Genomic DNA, 18,040 nt, shown 5'->3' with positions numbered 1-18,040 from the left:
GCTAAATTATTATTTTATCGTAAAATGAACTGAAAAAAAGTTATAACCTCCAAAAGGAAACTTGTTAGAACATTTTTACTTATTTTTGTTTATATCTTTTTTGTTGGTCACTTGACGATAAAAAGTAATAGAAACAAAATTGTATAAAATTTAATTTGCTACATTTTATTTTTTATTATATTTTCCGTAGAGTTGGTAGTTTATATGAGATATAGCGCGAAACCCCCTTGCACCCCTTTTCCAAGATGGCGACCGGGGGACAAGGGTGGCGACCCCAAAAACTTGAACTTAAGCTTCCACTGATCCCCCTACACATTAACAAAATTAAATTGACTCCTCTAACAAATGCAAGGTATGGCCTAAAAAATGTAACATTTCAATGGACTAATGGTCGATGATTCATGATAGTTGAGTTACAGTAAAATTATTTTAACACAGAAGAAGAAACGCATCGTTGCCGGCTGCGTTTGCTTTTCTGTGGACATTTTAATCAAATGCATAAAATTAATTTTTTAAGACTTTTTTTAATTAAGACTTTTTTGCTTTAAATTGTGCACTTAGCCCATACCTTGAAGGAACGCATTATTTTCCGGGACACACTGTAGGTGTATAAAAATGCGTATAAGTTCGACCGAAGTTATAATGGTTGGAGGGGGGAGAGACTGTACCCGATGGAGCTGGCGAAGATAGCTCATGAGAAGCTGCACTATCCCTTTTTCTTTTGAAGTGAAAGCTTCTTTAGTGACGTGCACTTTTTGGACGGGGAAAAAGCATTGAACTCCCGACCGTCATCGCTACGGCGAGATATTAGTAAGTTATATATTATAAGCTGAATTGCGTATAAGTTAGACCGAAGTTACAAAGGTTGAAGGAGGGATAGAATGTGTAGGCGCTTGGTTCGCCAGAAGTTTTCACTTCTGTCGGCACTCCCCCCAGTGCCTTAAATTTTTTTTCATGCATTTTCCTTTTTACTCGAATAATTACATTATAGTTGGTTTGTATTTTAGGTTATCCCCAAGATGAAAACAAAACGGAAATTACGGAAAAACTCGTTGAAGATTCTTCTTACAAAGGAAATGACATGGATCGACATACTGGAGGAAAAATGTCGAATGGGAATATGAAAGTTGCAACTGAAAAAATACTTACTAAATGTGAAATTTGTTGTAAGCAGTTTTTTCACAAATATTTGAAAATACATATGAGAGTACATAGTGGGGAAAAACCATACAAGTGTGAAATTTGTTTTAAGCAGTTCAGTCAAGCAGGTTCTTTGAAAGGACATTTGAGAGTACACACTGGAGAAAAACGGTACAAGTGTGAAATTTGTTTTAAGCAATTTAGTACAGCAGGTTATTTGAAAACACATCTGAGAATGCACACTGGAGAAGAACCTCGCAAGTGTGAAATTTGTTTTAAACAATTTAGTCAAGCAGGTGCTTTGAAAGGACATTTGAGAGTACATACTGGAGAAGAAATTCATAAGTGTGAAATTTGTTTTAAGCAGTTTAGTGAAGCAATTCAATTAAAAAGACATTTAAAAGTGCACACTGGAGAAACACCTTATAAGTGTGAAATTTGTTTTAAACAATTTAGTCATGCATGTAATTTGAAAACACATTTGAGAGTGCACACTGGAGAAAAACCATACAAGTGTGAAATTTGTTTTAAACGATTTAGCAGAGTAGATAAGTTGAAAGCACATTTGAGAGTCCACACTGGGGATAAACTGTACAAGTGTGAAATTTGTTTTAAGCAACTTAGTGATGCGCGTAATTTGAAAGGACATTTGAGAGTCCACACTGGAGAAAAACCATACAAGTGTGATATTTGTTTTAAACACTTTAACCATGCATCTAGCTTAAAAACACATTTGAGAATACATTCTGAAGAAGAACTTCCTAAGTGTGAAATTTGTTTTAAGCAATTTAGTGAAGTAGGTAAGTTGAAAATCCATTTGAGAGTGCACACTGGAGAAAAACCATACAAGTGTAAAATTTGTTTTAAGCAGTTTAGTGAAGGAGGTAATTTGAAAACACATTTGAGAGTCCACACTAGAGAAAAACCGTACAAGTGTGAAATTTGTTTTAAGCAATTTAGTGAAGGAGGTAAGTTGAAAATCCATTTGAGAGTGCACACTGGAGAAAAACCATACAAGTGTAAAATTTGTTTTAAGCAGTTTACTGTAGCTGGTACTTTAAAAATACATTCTAGAGTGCATACTCAAGAGAAACCATACAAGTGTGAAATTTGTTTTAAGCAGTTTTCTCAGAAAAGTAGCTTGAAATTACATTTGAGATTGCACACATGAAAACATTTCTTTTAAATAATTTGGTACAGTATATGATCTAAAACAACATACCTCTTCTTAAGGTGTCTTCTACTAAACTTGTTTTAAGTCAGGTGTAAGGCTACTTGCTACTTTTGTAATACGTAATATAATATAGTTATATAATATCAAAGTATTTTATTTATACAAGGAACCATAACAGTAGTTTCACAGTTTAAGATAAGGGCCAAGGTAGAGCCATTTGCTTTTCAGTGTTGATTTTTTTGTTAAATTAACACGTTCTGTGCCCATGACGACAGTGTGTCGCCATGACGGTTTCATCGAGGGTATCGACGACGCACGAATGTCGGCAATAGTACTGCGTTACTAAATAAACCAGTTAAGTGCGTGGTATCATATAAATGGCGTTGGTTCAAGATAGGCACCTAGCATGTTAAGAGCCAACAGTAGCCCATCATCAATATATAATATTTTTAAAATTTTTGATTAGCAGCAGTGAGCACAATAATTATTCTGCCATGTTTATATATTGGTAATGTAGGTCAAAACTGTGACACATAGAGAACAGAAAGAAGAAACAATCAAATTAAAAAGTAATTAGGTGTTATTATTAGGTTCTAGCAAACAGTCAAACTAGTCAGAAACCGTCAGCAAACAGTTGGTCAGTGAGAGAACATAATACAGTCACCAGTGCTATCCCCTCTACTCACACTGGTCCACTATTCGCTGATGGTTTCAAACCGTTTGAAACTGATGGTAGAACAAACCTATTATTCTTTTTCAAAATATCAGAGGCCCATTCAAGGTATGTTTAAATTGACATTTAGACATGTTTATAAGACAGTTATAAATTTAAACATACCTTCTATGGGCCTCTGATATTTTGAAAAAAAAACACAATAATAACACCTAATTACTTTTTAATTTGATTGTTTCTTCTTTCTGTTCTCTATGTGTCAGAGTTTTGACATACATTACCAATATATAAATATGACAGAATAATTATTGTGCTCACTGCTGCTAATTAATCAAAAATTTTAAAAATGTATTGTGTCTTGTATCTTCTTTTGTTTTTAAATATCTTACTTTGAAATGTTGAGTGCTATCAAGCTTAATTTTCTATTTCTATTCTTTTGCTATCAAGCAAAAGTCAAAAGAGTCTTTCTTTGATATCCTGGCCAAACTTCTGAGATAAATGTGAAATTTGTTCTAAGTAGTTCTAATCATTCTAAGTGGTTCTAAGCACCATAAAGAAAACAAAAAAATATTTTTCAGGGCATAGTGCTGAATATTACCCTACAAGAGCGGAAGAATGGCCAGTGACAACAATAATACGAAATAAAATACGAACAGTTGAATTGGAGTTTATGACAAGGTGTCTACAAATCACCAGGTAGGATAGAATAAGAACAGATGAAATATGAAACAGAATAGTAGAATGCTCAATTACAAAAAAGTTGTGGTAGTAAAAGTAGAGCCCTGAAATGGCAAAAGGTGACCGAAAAGATTACTGAATTGGACCCGCGGGGAGGAAGATGGAGAGGAAGGCCTGCTGTGAGATGGAAAACTCACATATGCTATGATAGAGACCTCAGAGATGGCGACTGGGAGAATAGAGTGCTATGGAAGACGAAAACGGCAAATAGTCTAAGAGCTGGGAGCGGATTTTGTGCGTGATAAGTAATATGGAAAAACTATACGATATGTTGAATTAGTTGTGTACATGACTTTCACCAACGGCCGGAAACCAGAGTGGGTGCCGAGGGTAGTTATAAGAGGTCAAAGTCGCGGTTTTTATTATTTTTTATGGCGCTCATGATCGAGATAGTGCACCAAAATTTGGGAATAAATAGGTCATGACGTACCTAAGTAAAATATCTAGGGGCGTAAAGCTGCGTGGCCGACAAGGGGTGGGAGTAGGGGTGAATATAGAAAATATAAGGGGTTTTTTGCGACGTTCGTGATTGAGATAGTGGATAGTGCACCAAAATTTGGGTATAAGTAGACCTTGACATAAATAAGTAAAATCCCCAGAGCCGGAAACCAGAGTGGGGGAGGAAGGTAGTTACATATAAGGAGTCAATGTCCCGTTTTTTATTATTTTTTTTGTGACGCTCATGATCTAGATAGTGCACCAAAATTTGGGAATAAGTAGGTCATGACGTAACTAAGTAAAATCTCCAGGAGTGGAACGCTGCGTGGCCGACAAAGGTGTAGGGCAGGGGTGAATATAAAAAAATGTAAGGGGTTTTTTTGCGTCGTTCGTGATTGAGATAGTGCACCAAAATTTGGGAATAAGTAGACCATGACATAACTAAGTAATATCCCCAGAGTAGCGGACGAGGGTAGTTATAAGGGGTAAAAGTCGCGGTTTTGGTACAAATGGGTGGTAGGCAGGGGTGAGTATAAAAATATATGGGGTTTTTTTTGCCGTTCGTGATCGAGATAGTGCACCAAAATTTGGGAATAAGTAGATCATGACATTACTAAGTAATATCCCCAGAGTAGCGGACGAGGGTAGTTATAAGGGGTAAAAGTCGCGGTTTTGGTACAAATGGGTGGTGGGCAGGGGTGAGTATAAAAATATATGGGGTTTTTTTGCCGTTCGTGATCGAGATAGTGCACCAAAATTTGGGAATAAGTAGACCATGACATAACTAAGTAATATCCCCAGAGTAGCGGACGAGGGTAGTTATAAGGGGTAAAAGTCGCGGTTTTGGTACAAATGGGTGGTAGGCAGGGGTGAGTATAAAAATATATGGGTTTTTTTTGCCGTTCGTGATCGAGATAGTGCACCAAAATTTGGGAATAAGTAGATCATGACATTACTAAGTAAAATCTCTAGGGGCGGAACGCTGCGTGGGGGACAAATGTGCCGTGTCACAAAAGAAATAATACACACTGCGACTTTGACCCCTTAAAACTACCCTTATCCCCAACTCTGGTTTCCGGCTCTAGGGATTTTACTTAGCTAAGTCATGGTCTACTTATTCCCAAATTTTGGCGCACTACCTTAATCTAGCACGTCGCAAAAAACCCCTTATATTTTTTATATTCACACCTACCCCACTCCTTTATCGGCCACGCAGCGTTCCATCCCTGAAGATTGTACTTAGTTACCTAATGACCTACTTATTCCCAAATTTTGGTGCACTATCTCGATCATGAGCGTCACAAAAAAAAATAATAAAAACGGCGACTTTGACCCCTTATAACTACCCTCGTCCCCCACCTCGGGTTTTCAGCTCTGAGGATTTTACTTAGTAATGTCATGATCTACTTGTTCCCAAATTTTGGTCCACTGTCTCAGTCACGAACGTCGCAAAAAACCCTTTATATTTTTTATATTCACCCCTACCCCCACCCCTTTGTCGGCCACGCAGCGTGCCCCCTTTCAATTATTGGAGAAAACCTCATCCTTTTATTTATTATTTTTTATATTTAATTATACAAGACTATATTGATTTATAGCATGTATCAATATCTTCATTCGATGTATGATGACACAATATATCGATTTATAATTGTTTTGCCATTCCTGTTGGGACATGATTTGGGAATTCCCCGCATGTAAAAGTCCTTACATGTTCGCTAAATTACGTTCGACTCGGATAAATTGGTTTAGACTAGGCCATACTAGTTTATCCTAAAGTGTGAGTCTTTATTATATCAGGATAGTTTGTCCTGAAATCGGGTTTGGCCGGTAACATATACATTATACATAGATGTAGAATTTTGAGTAAAATTTTCAGAAAATGGCACATCAGGCTAATCTGAATCAGGCTCACAATTCATCTGAACTGTGAGCATCTATTTGCTTGATTTTTCTTGGGTATAAATGTCGATTTACGCCAGTCTTCTGGGAAGATTCCAGTGGTGTATAAACAACTAGTATATATGTTACAGTTCAAGTTGATTATCCAGTTGGAGTCGACTCCAACTAGTTGGAGTCAACTCTAACGGCTGGTTTCGTAAAAGTTGATTATAAATATAAAATGAAGATTTATATTCAACATTTACTAGTAAAAGTAGACTCCAACTAGGAAAAGTATACTCTTCCCAATGCCATTTAGTAAAAGTTGATTCTGATTCACACAAACAGCCTATTCTAGAAATTAAATGTTACTGAATATGTTCAAATTAGTCTAGGCTCTATCGTCGCCCCCGTTAGGTAAATAATTACTCCGATTCGAATTTTTTGCACAAACTTACTCAAAAAGAGGTCCTTATAACAAATCTACTGGGTGCCGGGCAGTACCTTGATCGATAAATTGTTTAAACAATTTTTTTAGACAAATTCACAAAAATTATTTTTTCACTTCGAACAATTTTTTTAGATCATTTGGGTTATTCTGAGCAAAAAAAGGTATTTTGTGATTTTTCTCTAAAATTGATTGTTGTCGAGTTATACGCGATTTAAAATTTGAAAAATGCGAAAATAGCCATTTTCAAGGCTTAATAACTCGGTTAAAATCCATTATTATGAAAGTCAGAAAGTGACCAAATCAAAGTTTATGTGGACCATATATCTGTACCATCTGTGAATAAGTCGATAACTCAAAAATGCAAACTTTTCGATATGGCCAATTTAAACATTTTATTAGTTTTGAAGAATAAAAAATTTAAGATTTGACTTATCCACTTATTCACGGATGGTACAGATATAACAATTTGGCGTTAGAGGATAACTTTCACTTTGGATGTCTGGGTTATGCCATTATTTGGATCAGTTGTATCATACTATATGGAGATAAACGAAATTAACATTTGCTATAACAAGGTGTACCTAATCTAGAATATTTTATTATTTATATTTACAAATATATTTAATTTATAAATTATTTATTTAATATAACCATTTTAAAATAGATTTCTCTCTTTTCTCGCTATCATTTTAACTTTCAATAAAATACGCAAAAGTCGTCCAAGGCCTCCAACTTGTTCATCAGTGTTGTGTTGTGTCCAGGCCTCCGTTCCATACAAAAGTATTGACCACACATAGCAATGCAGAAAACGACATCTAAGGCTGATATTAATGCTACTGTTACAAAATAAGCTTTTCATTTTGATAAACCCCTGTCGGGCTACCTCTATTCTCGCTCTTGACTTCTTGTTTATAATCAAGTTGATTGTTGAACCAGCAACCAAGATATTTGTACTGGCTTACGTATTCAAGCTGTTGGTGTTTCACATATTTATTGGAAGAGGTAAATTTTTGTTATATTCTTATAACTTTGGTTTTCGCAGTATTGATTTTCATCCCCATTTTTTCTCAATGGAACTCTCAGTAACCCTATCCAACAGTATCTGCCGACTATGGTCCGAATCAGTCATTAATACTGTGTCATCTGCATACCGGATGTTATTTACTCTCTGCCCGTTTATCCTGATTCCTTCTGAAGAGTGCGATAAAGAGTTCGCAAATATTACCTCAGAGTAGACGTTAAAAGTATGGGTGATAGCACACAACCCTGTCTAACACCTCGTTGTATTTCAATTGGCCTTGACGTATTACCATTGGTCTTTATGATTGCTGTCTGATTCCAATAAATAGCCGCTATAATTTTAGAATCTCTTTTGTCGACTCCGATGTCGTTCAATCTTTCTATCAAGGTCTTGTGCTTCACCCTATCGGACGCTTTCTCAAAATCTATGAAACAGATAAAAAGGTCTGCTTGCTGATCTTTGTATCTTTGTGCCAAGACAGAATATTGCTTCTCGTGTCCCCATACCTTTCCTGAAGCCAAATTGTTCTTGACCGGTGACCTCATCACATTTTTTATAATATATTCTGTTCTGTATGATACGCAAGAAAAGCTTCAGAATGTTATTTAATAGACGTATAAGGCGGAAGTCCTGGCATAATTTGGCGTTCTTCTTTTTAGGCAGTGGTATGAAGACTGATTCAAGCCATATTTTAGTTATAGTCCCTGTATTGTAAACATTATTAAATAGTCCAAGAAGAAGGTCTAAGTTTTCCTAGTTGATTAACTTCAATAGCTCAGCTGATATTTCATCTTTTCCTACAGATTTGTTGTCTTTTAGTTGACGTCCATTAAATCCAATATTTCCTCTGCCATCCATCTTTGCTTCCGTGGTCGCTGTTTTGTGAGAATTTCAGTTGCCGTTGCAAGGGCGTGTCTGATTTCCTCCCGAAGGCGAAAGTTAAGGATGTTTAATTATATGAAAGTGTGCTAAAAAACAGTGCGAAAAAGTAAAACCGATTTAAAATACATTGTTACTTCGGACACTTTAAACCCTTCATGTACTGCTATCTATATTTACAATTTTCACACAATAAAACCTTTACATCAGCGATTCTCAATCTTTTTGAGTCATGTACCATCCAAAGTTTCTTTTATTATATTTCTACATTTTTAGATTGTATAATCAAGACTTACTATGTACTACTATTTTAAGTTTTTGTGTGTTTTGTGTACCACCGCAAATAATGATATGTACCACCAGTGGTACATGTACTACAGATTGAGAACCGCTGCTTTACATAATATGAGATAGAGTAGATAAAAATTATTTTTGTGAATTTGGTTATCAAAAATTGGTTAAACAATTTTTCGGCCGAGGTACCGCGTGACACCCTGTGTATTTGTTATAAGGATTGTTATACGGATATATTTCTTTGAGTAAGTTTGTGCAAAAAATCGAATCAGAATAATTTACCTAACGGGGGCGACGTTACAGACTATACTAATAAGTAGTTGAAACGGTCAAAACAAAGAAACGCACACTCATCAAAAATGCACTTGAGATTCTCGTATAATCAACATTTACTGAATCGATCCAGGAAGAGTCAACTCCAACTAGTAAAAGTTGATTTAAATTTTTAAAATCAACTTTTACTGATCGTTTCAGTTGGAGTTGACTCCAACTAGTTGGAGTCAACTCTAACTGAGAATCAACTTGAACTTTAACATATACATATAAACAACATAAAAGAAGGCAAAATTGAACTAAAATAGAGACTATACCTAAAGAACAAGAAATATGTATGTTGGTGTAGTATTATATGTATAAATCAGGTTTTACTTTTCTGAGTGTTTGTGACAGATGGACTTCAAAATTTTCAATCTTAGAAACAGAATCAGTATCTCTGGGATGTTCAAAAACTTGTTTTAAATCAGGTGTAAGGCTACTTTTGTAATATGTAATATAATATAGTTAGATAATGTCAAAGCGTTTTATTTATATAGGGAACCATAACAGTAATTTCACAGTTGATTTTTTTTGTTGACACGTTCGGTGCCCATGACGACAGTGAGTTGTCACGACGGTTTCATCGAGGCTACCTTCAACGCACGAGTGTCAGCGATAGTATTGCGTTACTAAATAAACAATTTAAGTGCGTGGTAACTCCCTGCTCAATGTATTAGACTCACCCTAGAAATATCAGTTTTTTAAATTTGAAGCACCTTAAAAGTATGTTCAAAGTCATACAGAACTGCTGAATGGGTTAAATAACAATTACTTAATAATTGTGCTACATAATTAAGTTAAATTGTGAAACTTTTGATTGAATTATGAAAAATTGACAGATGGCAATATAATGGGGTAAAAGTGTGGAATGACTCGGCTTTTTTCAACTTTAGTTTTTTAGTTAAATTAGTGCTTGGTGATCAATTTTTTGTAAAATTTGCAGTGGTGAGTGTTAATATTGCTCTATTTTAATGTTAGTTCGTAATTTGTTTAATTTATTTTAAAATATTAATAGAACTATGTTATTCTAAAAGATGAATATCTTCGATTAAATTTTTTTCATATGGTTGATTGTAAAGATTTTTCTTTTGAACAAATCTCTTCTGTTACTGCTCTATTAGAAAATATCCCATGTTGTCAAAGAGAAATAGCAAAAATATGGATCTTACTCGTCAGTTCAAAAGTTGGGTCAAAAACCTAAAGAAAAAGAACCTGTTACATCAAGTTGAAATGGTCGATATGCCAGAAAGATTTCAGTCACCTCCAGATTGGAGGTCTGGAGGTCCTCCAGAGGGCAATGAATTTTAAATAATTCAGCTGTAAAATACAGAAGAGTCATCCATAGCTATATAAGGAATAAATTGGAAGAAGCTGAGTGTTTAGTATCGGAGTCCACTGTACGCCCAAATTGCTACAGTATTGGATTAAAATGGCATAGGCTAGTTAGGAACCAAAGCCATCACCACGGATGTTCAAGAAACGCTTAGTTTCGGCCAGTTTGCATAAATATTATATGCCTAGAGAGTTTTTATGCAAATTGGCAAAACTAATCGTTTTTTGAGCATTTATGGTGATAGTCGACTGTTTAGTTGGTTCCGTAACTGGCCTCTCATGTTTGAATCTAATACTGTACAGATTTCGGCATACAGTGGACTCCGATACTGAACACTCAGCTTCTTCCAATTTATTCCTTATATCGCTATGGGTGACTCTTCTGTATTTTACAACTGAATTCTTTAAAATTCGTTGCCCTCTGGAGGTGACTGAAATCTTTCTGCCATACCAACCCCTCCAAATCGATGTAACAGGATGTTTCTCTTTAGCTTTTTGACTCAACCTTCTAACTGATGATTAAGATACACCACGTTTTTTGCTATTGCTCTTTGATAACATGTGATATTATCTAATAGAGCAGTTACAGAAGAGATTTGCTCAACAGAAAGATATTTACAATCACCCATATGAAAAAATTCCAATCCAAGATATTGATCTTTTAGAAATTAACATATTTCTATTAGTATCTTAAAATAAATTAAACAAATTAAAAACTAACATTAAAATATAGCAATATTAACACTCACCACTGCAAATTTTACGAAAATTGATCACCAATCACTAATTTAGCTAAAAATCCAAAGTTGAAAAAAGTCGAGTCATTGCACATTTTTACCCCATTCTATTGCCATCTGTCAATTTTTCACAATGCAATCAAAAGTTTCACTATTTTTAAATTAATTATGTAGCACGATTATTAAGTAATTGTTATTTAACCCATTCACCAGTTCTGTATGACTTTGAACATACTTTTAATGTGTTTCAAATAAAAAAAAAGCTGATATTTCTGAGGTGAGTCTAATAAATTGAGCAGGGACTGTATACCAGCTAAATAGCGTTTATTCAAGATAGGGCACCTAACATGTTATTGAAAGAACGGGAAAAATTGATGTTTCTTTTCAGAAAGTGGTAGACTCACTCAAACGAAGCAGTTAAAACCGCTTTTAAGACTTTTGTAATCATTTTCAAAAAAGGGACGGTGTACTGGGGATTTAGTACTATGCTTTAATTTGATAATTGTATTCATTTTTTCCTTTTACTCGAATAATTACTTTAGACTTGGTTTCTATTTTAGGTTATCTCCAAAATGAAAATAAAATGGAAATTATAGAAAAACTCGTTGAAGATTCATCTTACAAAGGAAATGATATGAGTCGACACTCTAAAGGAAAAATATCAAAGAGAAATATGAAAGTTGTGAGTGAAAAAAGACCTTATAAATGTGAAATTTGTTCTAAGCAGTTTTCTCAAAAAAGTGATTTGAAAAAACATATTATGAGAGTACATACTGGAGAAGAACTTCCTAAGTGTGAAATTTGCTTTAAGCAATTTAGTCAAGAAGGTGATTTGAAAAGACATTTGAGAGTACATACTGGGGAAAAACCATACAAGTGCAAAATTTGTTTTAAGCAATTTGGTGTAGCACACCATTTGAAGACTCATTTAAGAACGCAAACTGGTGAAAAACCTTATAAGTGCGAAATTTGTTTTAAACAATTTTGTCAGGTAGGTCATTTCAAACAGCATTTGAGGACACACACTGGAGAAAAACCATACAAGTGTGAAATTTGTTTTAAGCAATTTGGTGTAGCACACCATTTGAAGACTCATTTAAGAACGCACACTGGTGAAAAACCTTATAAGTGCGAAATCTGTTTTAAACAATTTTGTCAGGTAGGTCATTTCAAACAGCATTTGAGGACACACACTGGAGAAAAACCATACAAGTGTGAAATTTGTTTTAAGCAGTTTAGCTGCGGGTATAGTTTAAAAACACATTTGAGAGTGCACACTGGAGAAAAACCTCACAAGTGTGAAATTTGTTTTAAGCAATTTAGTACAGCAGGTTATTTGAAAACACATCTGAGAATGCACACTGGAGAAAAACCTCACAAGTGTGAAATTTGTTTTAAACAATTTAGTCAAGCAGGTGCTTTGAAAGGACATTTGAGAGTACATACTGGGGAAAAACCATACAAGTGTAAAATTTGTTTTAAGCAATTTGGTGTAGCACACCATTTGAAGACTCATTTCAGAACGCACACTAGTGAAAAACCTTATAAGTGCAAAATTTGTTTTAAACAATTTTGTCAGGTGGGTCATTTCAAGCAGCATTTGAGGACACACACTGGAGAAAAACCATACAAGTGTGAAATTTGTTTAAAGCGATTTAGTAGAGCAGATAATCTGAAAACACATTTGAGAGTCCACATTGGGGGAAAATCGTACAAGTGTGAAATATGTTCTAAGCCGTTTTCTCACCAATGTTTTTTAAAAAGACATATGAGAGTACATACTGGGGAAAAACCATACAAGTGTGAAATTTGTTTTAAGCAATTTAGTGAAGCAAGTAATTTGAAAATACATTTGAGAGTCCACACGGGAGAAAAACCATACAAGTGTGATATTTGTTTTAAGCAGTTTTCCCAGAAAATTAGGTTGAAATCACATTTGAGATTGCACACATGAAAAAATTTCCTTTGAAATAATTTGGTACACTTCGCGTCAAAAAAAAACTGGTACAACTCTTATAACCGAAAATCGTGATTTTCAAGTTGTGTAAGTTGATCTTGTCACAAGTGTCATTCTAATTTCTAGGGCAACGTTGCCACTTCAACGAAAATATTATATCAAACTAGGTAAAAACGGGGCTGAGCGACAGACCGCATTTTTTAATATACTAAAAACTAAAACAATTGTAATTTTCCGTCATCTCAATTAAGTATCCATACATTGATTCGTGTTTTATTATAATTTATGAAAATATTTCAATTCAAAAATAATGATAGATATAAATCTTGACATGACTTTAAATTATTATGTTTAATGTCAAATCGAGAGGTGTGATTGGTTTCTCGTAAATTGTAGGACAAAACTGCATTCAGTTGTGTAGAATAAATAAAACACACTGGAAAAATTAAAAATTAAATTTGAAATTAATACAAAATGAATAACTTTTACAATGAACAAGTATGCAATTTAAATATATGTATTACAATTCGAAATATACATTTTAAATGTTATTTTTTTGTATTTAGATTTAGTGCAATTCCGTTATCTGTGATGGCAACAACGAAGTGATTCACGAACAATAATTGTCAGTCTGAACACAGGTTTACACTGGGAAAAAAAAGTGTACCAGTTTTATGTGACGCGAAATGTACAGTGTATGATTTGAAACAATGTACAAGAAGTCAAAACTGGACTAAAATGAAGACTATATCTAAAGAACTATATAAGGTCAGGTGGGGTAAGTGTGTACCCAGATAGCACAAGTACGTTTTATGGACATCCAATGGACGTACATCTGTGTACATTGTAACGTCCAATGGACGTCCCGCTAAGGTACAATGGACGCCCAACGAAAGTCCAGAGTTCACAAAATTGTACGTCCATAGAACGTCCGCAACAAACGTATAGTGTACGTTGTTGGAGCTTTCAGTGTACGCCTTATATGTACATTCAATGTACGTCTTATGGACATTTTTAGCCCACTTTTCACAAAGCAATCTAGTATCTATAATTTTGTGAATACATAGCAAAAAGCCTTTATAGGAAATAGTTCCTTTAATACTAAAACTTATGTAATAAAATATTACACAAGAGACGTTTTATTTTTCTTTACTATAAAAACTTTATTATAATACAGGGTGATTGATTAGTAGGGTAAAGCTCAATAGCTCCGCTATAGTAATAGATAGCAATAAAAGTTAATAACAAAAATTTTAGCCACCTTTGAGCTTCACATTACAAAATTAGTTAGAATGTTACAGGGTCTTCGATAACACAGTGGCAGACCAAACTTATGTTTTTTTTTAATGGAACACCCTATATTTTATTTTAAATTCGAAATCCTGTTAACTTCTCCATCATAAAATATAAAGGTTTGTTATGTTATATAGGGTATTTACAAAGTTGTAACCAATTTTATATGAAAATCGTAACAAGTTCAACTCCCTGTATAAATAAAAACAAGCAAAACAACAATGGTTTATTAATGCCATATTTTTTAACGTATTGTTAAAATTTTCAAGAATGGTCGATATGGCTAATTTTCTTTATATCAAATACAGGGTGAGTCAAATCGCAAGTACATTATTTTTTCAGTAATTTTAAATGGAACACCCTGTATTTTATATCACTATTGAAAAGTACCATTACCGTACTTTAATTTTTTAGATAACATTCCCTATGTCTAAATTTATTAGTTTTCGAGATATTTTAATTTTTCAATGGACCAGTAGCGTGGCCACCCAAATCACCAGAATTTAATAAACTGGACTGATTTTTTTGGGGTTACGTTAATAATGAAGTTTATAAAATACCTCCAACAACAATGGATGAGATGAAAAATAGAATACAAAGTGTATTTCGATGTGTTAATTTACAAATGCTCCGTAGAGTAAGTAGCTCATTCAATGATCGTTTTTAGACGTACATAAATGTGTTAGGAGATAATTTTGAACACCTTATGTAATTAAATATTAAAAGTAGCTTCTAATTTTTTCAAACATGTTTTTTTGCAAAATGTATTACTGATAAATTATGTTTCGTTCTTTATTTGTTACATTGTTACATTTACATACAAAAGTAGTGTTTAATTGTCTTCACAAAATATTGCATTTTGTGTTTGTGTGTTTTTTTGTAAAATTTATTACTAATTTTCTTTGTTTATTTGTTGCATGTACATAAAGATAGTTTTTGTTTCAAAAATGTTGTATGTAGTGGCTGTGTTTTTGTTTGTAAAATGTATTACTAATAAATTATTTTTATTTCTTTATTTGCTACAGTGTTACATTGATTACCGGATTGATAATCGGTAATCTTCAATTGTCAATTCAGTCATGGCTTACTTAAAATTTAGATAAATTTAAACACCTAAAATAGTTTGCTCTGAAAAATGAAAATATCTCGAAAACTAATAAATTTGGGCATAGGGAATGTTATATAAGAATTGAAGTACGTTAATGTCACTTTTCAATAATGATATAAAATACAGGGTGTTCCATTTAACATTACTAATAATAATAATAATATCGTATGGCATTTTTGCCGGGGAGATCCTTTCGGATAGTTCCAGCGCCAATTACATCTTTAACCCTGTTTCAAGTAACTAGTGTCGATGTACACTAGCCCAGGGGGACCGACGTCTTAACGTACTCTCCGAGGCACGGTGAGACGGCTCGTGTCATTATTGGAAATGAAAATGGTTTGTCTTTGGCAGGGATCGAACCCACGTCTACTGGCGTATGAGGCCAGCGTTTATGCCGTTACCCACGGCCGCTCACATTTAACATTACTAAATAATGTACTTGCGCTTTGACTCACCCTATATTTGATATAAAGAACATTAGCAATATCAATAATTCTTAAAAATTTTGACAATAAATAAAAAAATATGGCATTAATAAACCATTGCTGTTGTGCTTATTTTTATTTATACAGGGAGTTGAACTTGTTACGATTTTCATACAAAATTAGTTATAACTTTGTAAATATCCTGTATACCATTACAAACCTTTATATTTTTGTGATGCAGAAGTTAACAGGATTTCGAATATAAAATATAGGGTGTTCCATTAAAAAAAACATAAGTTAGGTCTGCCACTGTGTTATCGAACACCCTGTAACATTCTAACTAATTTTGTAATGTGAAGCTCAAAGGTGGCTAAAATTTTTATTATTAACTTTTATTGCTATCTATTACTATAGCGGAGCTATTGAGCTTTACCCTACTAATCAATCACCCTGTATATAGGAACTTCATTAATGCACGACTGAACTTGCACGATAAACAGCAAACATAAACCTATCACAGGATGTATTATATTATATTGTATGTAATAATTTAATAAAAACGACATTCAGTTAATGGCGGCGTATTCAGCATCATGCACATAATAGAAAATTGTTTAATTTAGGAGCATGAAGAATGAAGATGAAATACGCCGCGCCGGGCCAGTTCTTAACCAGCGTTGCCAGAGTTGGTACAATTGTACCAATTTGATACAATTAACAACCAAACTTTTGTTAATAAAGTATCTTAAAGTAAAAACCTCAAATTTTGTGATATAAGAAATTTGCTTCAAATAACATTAAACGACGTTTTTTTAAATTATTGTACAAAATGTGTTGGTTTACTACATTTTGTATCACTATTTCAGTCATTCTAGTGCATTTACAAAAATTTCTCTGGCAGCACTGTTGGTAACTAAAAAGACATTCGATGGCGGACAAATATTACAAGGCGGGAAATTTAACAGTTACAAATGCACATTTAAGATTTAAATTGGTAGTGTCTAATTCTTGTAAGGTCTATAATTACCGATGTAGCTCTGGTATACTGAAAAAGTTTACGATCATTTTATCATCGTCCAATATTATATAGGTTTAATTAAAATAATTTTAGTGGTTCAGTGTGTTTTAATTCGATGATGAAAAAATATGTGACTGCATTTATTGGAAGCTTTTTATATTCTACTAATAATATTGCTTTGATTAAAACAAGAAGCTAATAATTACTCATAATAATCGCGTTTTGTGTAAAATCTCCATGGACGACAAATGGATGTCCAATGTACGTTGAAATCAAACGCCCAATGGACGTCGCGTAATGTACGTACAGCTGGTTCCTAAAAAACTGATACGACTCTTAGTAAGATTTGACCATTTTGAGCAGTGTATGATTGATCTGACATTATATTATATTTATTATGACAGACAAATAATAAAATAAACAAACAGCCATTTTTTGACGTTGAACAGAATAAGTTATCTGACAAATTTTAAGATTTGGCAGTGACAGTGACAGCATGTGAATAATAATTATTTATCCTTCAAAATACACTGCTCAATTTTCTACAAAATACGCTTTAAGAGTCGTATCAGTTTTTTTTTGGAACCAGCTGTACATAGTATGTCCAGTTTTGGTCCATGGACGTTTGGACTTAAAATGTACGTTACATGGACGTCCATCGGACGTTGTGTGCTATATATATATATATATATATATATATATATATATATATATATATATATATATATATATATATATATATATATATATATATATATATATATATAAATGGGGTTGAGGTTTATTGGGTATACAGCTGAATAAAACCAAGTGGTACTCTGTTTAACAAATCGTTATATTTCGCTGATTTTCATCAGCATCATCAGACGAAAGCTACAATATTTAAAAAATGGTACAATGTTATAATATGATCTTTTTTTAACAATTTTTATCTTACCTAATTGAGGTTAACGGTATTAAGATATTAAGATGACATCGAGATACTGCAATTTTGATATAAAATGGATGAAATTTTGTTAATAGTGATGTATTAGGATTAATTTAAATTATTTTTATATTGACAAGAAGGAAAATTTTTTTGATTTGAAGTTGATTGAATGTCAATAAAGTGAAGTACTAGATATACTAAATATTGAATGTTATTGAGTGTTTTATGTGAGAAATAA

General features: G+C 33.4%; 1 protein-coding gene across 3 annotated transcripts in view; it reads left to right on the top strand.

Moving 5' to 3' along the window:
- Positions 1–14,163, top strand: part of LOC126891951 (zinc finger protein 235-like) — a 45,914-nt gene extending 31,751 nt beyond the window's left edge. Inside the window, exons 2-3 of one of the 3 annotated variants that reach the window (XM_050661300.1) lie at positions 11,634–12,064; positions 12,653–14,163. In XM_050661300.1, coding sequence (XP_050517257.1) covers positions 11,634–12,064; positions 12,653–13,027 — 806 coding nt within the window. In that variant the 3' untranslated portion in view covers positions 13,028–14,163. Of the gene's footprint in view, positions 1–1,007; positions 9,485–11,633 lie in introns of those variants that run through there. The other 2 variants (XM_050661298.1, XM_050661299.1) reach the window with 2 other exon arrangements.
- Positions 14,164–18,040: the final 3,877 nt, after the last annotated feature.

This window comes from Diabrotica virgifera, chromosome 9, assembly GCF_917563875.1.
Source record: "Diabrotica virgifera virgifera chromosome 9, PGI_DIABVI_V3a".
NCBI classification, from domain to species: domain Eukaryota; kingdom Metazoa; phylum Arthropoda; class Insecta; order Coleoptera; family Chrysomelidae; genus Diabrotica; species Diabrotica virgifera.
The sequence above is the reverse complement of the archived record's forward strand: the minus strand, read 5'-3'. Positions and strand labels throughout refer to the sequence as shown.